Source organism: Miscanthus floridulus, chromosome 11 (assembly GCF_019320115.1).
Source record: "Miscanthus floridulus cultivar M001 chromosome 11, ASM1932011v1, whole genome shotgun sequence".
Taxonomy (NCBI): Eukaryota; Viridiplantae; Streptophyta; class Magnoliopsida; order Poales; family Poaceae; genus Miscanthus; species Miscanthus floridulus.
Window position 1 is genome coordinate 84,354,257 of NC_089590.1, and position 6,068 is coordinate 84,360,324.

At 39.7% G+C, this 6,068-nt stretch overlaps 1 protein-coding gene and 1 pseudogene across 1 annotated transcript; both read right to left on the reverse strand.

Annotated features, from left to right (window-relative positions):
* Positions 1–2,637: 2,637 nt before the first annotated feature.
* LOC136492330 (uncharacterized) lies at positions 2,638–3,503 on the reverse strand (annotated as a pseudogene).
* A 912-nt stretch (positions 3,504–4,415) lies between these two features.
* LOC136492875 (DNA (cytosine-5)-methyltransferase 2-like) lies at positions 4,416–5,615 on the reverse strand. Its single transcript, XM_066488932.1, has 6 exons — positions 5,496–5,615; positions 5,317–5,421; positions 5,129–5,172; positions 4,986–5,055; positions 4,782–4,885; positions 4,416–4,617 (listed from the first exon to the last, which is right to left on the reverse strand). Exons 1-6 carry the CDS (start codon positions 5,613–5,615, stop codon positions 4,416–4,418), a joined length of 645 nt encoding a protein of 214 aa, XP_066345029.1.
* Positions 5,616–6,068: the final 453 nt, after the last annotated feature.

Sequence of the window (6,068 nt, forward strand, 5' to 3'; positions counted from 1 at the left end):
TGCGTGTGTACGAACAGATTCACCCAGATGAGAGGCAATAAAAAAAAAAAGTAGCAAGTAGCAGTAGCGACAGCACACCATCTTTGCCTTGTGCTGCCAAGTGCCAAGGATGAGTCTGCGTGCTTCAGACGTTGGCTTGCATAGTTACACTTATATATATATATATATATATATATATATATATATATATATATATATATATATATATATATATATATATATATATAGAACTACTATTCTGTAGTTGGCCATAGAATAACTTATTTTGTAGCCACTTTGAGTTACGATAATTACTATGTTAATTTACAGTAACTCCTTACTAAGTGGTTTACTATAACATTATGGTAAATATTCTCATGTGTTATAGTAGCCCAACTATTGTAAATATGTATTGACATTATGGTAAATTAGTATATAAAATTATGGTAAATAGAGGTGGCTACAGAATAACTTATTTTGTAGCCAGCTGCTGAATAGCCTCTCCCTATATATATATATATATATATATATATATATATATATATATATATATATATATAGAGAGAGAGAGAGAGAGAGAGAGAGAGAGAGAGAAAGAGAGAGAGAGTATTCAGTAGCCAACTACAAAATAAGTTATTTTGTAGTCACCTCTATTTACGATAATTTTATATACTAATTTACGATAGTTGGGTTACTATAACACATAGGGATATTTACCATAACGTTATAGTAAACCACTTAGTAAGGAGTTATTATAATCTTGTAAATTAATATAGTAATTATCGTAACTCAAAGTAACTACAGAATAAGTTATTTTGCAGCCACCTTTAGGGATATATATATATATATATATATATATATATATATATATATGCACAGTATTTGGATCATGATTACCGACTACCCGAAGAGAGAGAGAGAAAACGGGCAAGCACCGTACCCGGTCATTGAGGTATCCGGTAAGGCAAGGCCGACATGCTACAACGATCTTGAGTATGTTAGCAATTCCGACATACGGCAAGTAAATAAACCAATTGTACGGCCTTTAATGCTAATGCCCGTCCGTAGTGCACCAGCAGCATCTCAGACCCAGAGACTCAACTAGAACATAAAATTAGTAAATAACGCTAGTATAGTAAACTTTTGGTCATTATGTGCACAAACTGATGAAATGACAACGTGAAGAAAGGCCATCTTCTCACCAACAAAGCGAATAGCGATTTCGATGGGGCAAGGACCTCGGCAGGTTGCCCTAGGTCGGTTGGCAAGCCAGGATGCTATCTTTAGCCATCGGATCAAGAGATGAACAGTAGCATGGGGTTGAAAAAAGGATTAAGAAAATTAGGAAAATATTAAATGTAAATGTCGATTGGATTGTTGGATACCCCAATCGGGTGTGTAACCCCCCCCCCCCCCCAATTATATAGGGAGTAGGGGTGCTCTTATCCCGTTGAAAAATCAATGTGGTACTATTATTATGTTGATTTATAGAGTTTTATTTAGATGGGACCAAAACTGTCATAGACCTATTTAAATTGATCTAGGCCCAATTTGAGTGTCTCTGCCTCTGCATTTGGTGGGGAAAGTGACGAAGGGAGGGGGCAGGGGGTGATGTAGCACCTGGAGGATCAAGAGACCAGATTATGACTGAGGAAGATTTAGTAGCCAGACGTGGAAGGGTTGAAATTAGGATACACACCCCAATATGACTAGGAACCTATGTAACCTACTTTTGAGCGTATGCCTTGTACTTGTTTCCCTACCTTGTACCATGTATGTTGTTGATGTTTACCGCGTAATTCATACTTAGTGTGCTTAGAACAGTAGAACTCAAGGTGTTGTTGATAACTTAAAATATGTTGGTGTGCGTATGTACTAGGATCTACTCCGTATCAGAGAGCACGTTTGTCGTCATCTGGGCAACAACGTATACCTCAGCCCTCACAGCCCAGTAGTTGACAATTTTTAATTTTAGTTAGTTTAGATGCTCAAATATCGGCTTTAAGTTATCATATTTGAAATCTAATTTTTTTATAAAAAAATTAACGATCTCAGATGGAGAAACGGTATGGACCAAACATGTACTGCTCAGCGGATGTAATACTTTTCTATTGAAACTTTTTCATTTGAGATTATTTAGAAGTCATGCAAAATATTTGAGCTTCTAAATAATCTCAAATAAAACAGTTTGTCTTAATTTGATTTCATATGAAAAAGTTATAGAATATTTTACTATAAGATATCACCAGACTTGTGGGCCCCCAAGCAGAACCCCTGAAACCATCTAAGGCATTGTTTAGATGCATATGTATCCACCTCAATCCATGTGCGTTGAATTGGTGTAGAGCTTAGTTTAATTTTCACACCAATCCACTTTAACACACATGGATTGAATTAGATACATGTGCATCCAAACAAGCCCTAAGCGATACATCAAAAGGTTTTGAATAGGTGAAGGGTAGAATACTTGTTTTTTTAGATTATATGATGAAGTAAACACATTGCTAATTTTTTTCCCGAAAACGCAGGAGAGCTGCACATCATTATATTAAGAAGAAAGAAAGGGGCTAGAGCCCTACAACACACACCACATACAACCACACACAAATATCATTCGCGCCTGACAAGAACAAAAGGTGACCAAACACTATCACTAAGCTAACTACCAAAGAGAGGGGCTGTCAAGAAGGACAGACCCTTGGCTCCTGCTACACTCCACAGCCGGCGCTCTTCTCCAGCAAGGGAGAGAGCTCGTCCAAGGTTGGGGGTAATTCCATAAAAAACGCAACGATTCCGGTGATTCCAAAGAGTCCAAGCACCAAGCACAATAAGAGAGTTGAGACCTTTTTGCATTAATCCACTTGTTGCTCGAATAGCCTTTTCCCACCATATATCAAAGGAAGAATTAGAAGGCTGTGGTGACAAGGAGTGTAGGCCGACCTGTCTCAAAAGGAGATACCAAAATTGTCTAGCAAAGACACAAGAGACTAGGAGGTGGTTGATAGTCTCATCCTCCTAATCACAGAGAGGGCACTGCACAGGATGAGGCAGCCCACGACACGCAAGGCGATTTGCTGTCCAGCACCGATTGTGGGCCACCAACCAAAGAAAAAAACGACATTTGGGCGGTGCCCAGGTTCTCCAAATCCTCTCGTATGAACCAAACTCAGTAGATCCCTGGAAGAAATCCTCATATGCAGACTTGGCTGAGTATTTCCCACTAGCAGAGAAACACCATATGTGGACATCTTCAACATCAGGCTCTAACTCAAAATTGTACAGCAATTCCCAGAGATGGAGGAAGTCGACAATAACACCTATAGTGTGGGCTCCCTTAATATCCAAAACCCAGTTGCGACCAGTAAGAGCTTCCTATACCGTACGTTGCTTCACCCTTCTCTTCGGGAACACATTGCTAAATGTCAGGGGTTATATTGGCCTTTTCCCACCATCAGGCTATCACCACCACCACCACTTATATGATCTGTCCTACTGTTTCCCATTTTTAGCACCACTCCCTCCATTCCCTAACGAAATGCAATTTTTGTTAAACAGTTTTAAATAAATATCATTAGATAATCATAACATATATTTTTATAGTATACCTATTTAGAGTAAATGTTATTGATTTTTTTATAAACTTAGTCAATTTAAAAAAGTTCGATCCAATCCAAACTTAAAATTACATTCTTTTTAAGACAGAGGCAGTACAAATATAACTACACATAGGTAAGTTTATCACACATTAGCCATCCTCAACATGCCTCATCTTGTGGATCAAACTATCTTGTAAATCGTCTCTAGACTTGTTTAGGTACATTTGTATCTATCTCAGTCCACATGCATTCCGATGGATCGAGGTGAATACAAGTATCGAAATAAATCCTCATGCTATCCTTTTCACACAATATTTGGCAAAATATTAGGATATATAAAGGTGTTCATCGTAAGTTTTCTTCCTACACTCTAGTGAAAATAAATGAAAATACTACATGATGACTCAATCACTCAAACCATTCAGTACTCAACTACAGTGGATGAAAAATTGCTCGCGTTGAACAAGGATCAAATGTACATACATTAACAAGAATGATAGATAATATACACGTACATTAACAGCAATGAATGATAGAATACACGTACATTAACATGACGAAGCCTCAAATCAGCAGATTGCTAAACTGAAATGACACAAGAAACATAAGCCACAAATAGGTGGCCGATGAATGAATGTTTTTGAAACCTCAACCTACAGTACAAGCACTCGAGCTCGAGTTCACCCTGCTTACATTCATCTCCAATCATAAGAATCAGCACGATTCGATGATTATTTATCGGTAGACATGCTATTGGATGGGCCCGAATGGCCGAATCGGACCCAACCAGAGATGCTCCTACCGTTGGCTGTTGGCCTGATCAGCTCAGCTCTGATCCTTTTACTGCTCAACCACCTCCCCTTCAGGAGTGCCAACAGAAGAGGCCATCGCCTGCACCGCAGTTTGCCCCAAAGCGGTGAAACTTGGATGGAGCTGGTACAGAGGTTGACTCCCCTCAGATTCACCCAGGTAGGCTTGCCCTAGACAGTAGCCCAGTGCCCGGGCAACAGGGACAGCTACTGCATTTTCGACTTGAATATACCTATCGCCATCAGAGAAAGCACACATGTTCAGAGGCAAGGATTACAAGGCAGCATGATCCTGCTTCTGATTTCAAGAGCTGTAACTGACTGATCAATGGCTTACTGCTGACAACTTTCAAGAGTGACTAGATCAGGTACAGGCAAACTAAGAAGAGGAACTTACTTCTCCTTGATCGGGCCAAACGATCGGTAGTAATCAGGGAAGCCCTGTAACCTTGCGTTCTCCCGGATAGTCAGGACTCTTGCTTGAGTCGGATGCAATATAACCTATGGACAGCATGTTCGATCAGGATCATATGCAGACAACACTAGCAGTAAAGACAGTTGCAGGGATTATCATAAAGGGGTAGTTTGTACTGAAGCTGACCTCATTGTGAGGCTCTGCTCTGGTTACAACTGTAGGAACTGTGTCGTCCCACCACAGGCGCCTAAACGGCCTACAACATCATATGTATATGTAAGGACAAGTAACCAATAACCTACTTTTTCCAGGACTATTTTCCAACTTACTTGAGTGATTTGCCCTTGATGAATGAAATTGCATAGTCAGGAACCTAGATAACAAAAGATTTGTGCAAAATCTTATCATGTCTTAACCATGAATCATACAGTAGTTGAGCATCTAATCAGTTATGAGTCTAAATATGTAACATAAATGTTGCACTGTTATGGAAACAACAGCAGGAAATAACACATACTAGTGGTTTCCCAGACGAAAGTTTCACACGCTCGATTTCTGGATCCCACTCAACAATATTGTTTGCTCCAACCTTGACACCCTTTAGGTCACAGAAGTTGGCTCCCTGTCATAGGAAAGAGTGATGATTGTTTCAGGAGAAACAACAAAGGAAGGCACAAACACTATCAAGCCACCAACCTTCTTGACCGAAATTTGCTGAACCCGCTCATAATCATCATTGTTAAGCCGTAAGGGCTGGTGATCCAAGAGCTTGCCTTCATCTGGACCGGCCTCCTCACCAAAGGACCAATCCAACATGTCCAAAAGAGTGAACTTGCTGCAGTAGTAGCAAAGGAGCAAGAAAAAAAGGTGGTTATTCTGAAATTCATGGAGAAGGTCAACCAGTAAAGTTCACTGGGCCTTTCACATTTGAAAGGATCAAGATGTCCAAGAAGAGAGTGAATTGGACTAATTCTATTTTTTGCAAAAATTAAGCCATACTCTTAGCCTATTTCACCCCCTTGTGCCTAGAAGTGTTTCTATTGTTTTATCGCACAAGAGTTTTGCACCTTAGGTTCTAATCCTACTCTAGCATGGCAATTCTAGAAATATAGATGTGGCAGAACCGTTCGAAATAACACGCTTTCGAAGGCGTTCGTCTTCCTCTAGACACTAAGCACCTCGAAAGTTAGCTACATCGGACAGTTCCGTCGAGCCCACCCAAAGGGAGAACTTAAAACAATCCACGTTTTACATTCAGAATCCAATAAT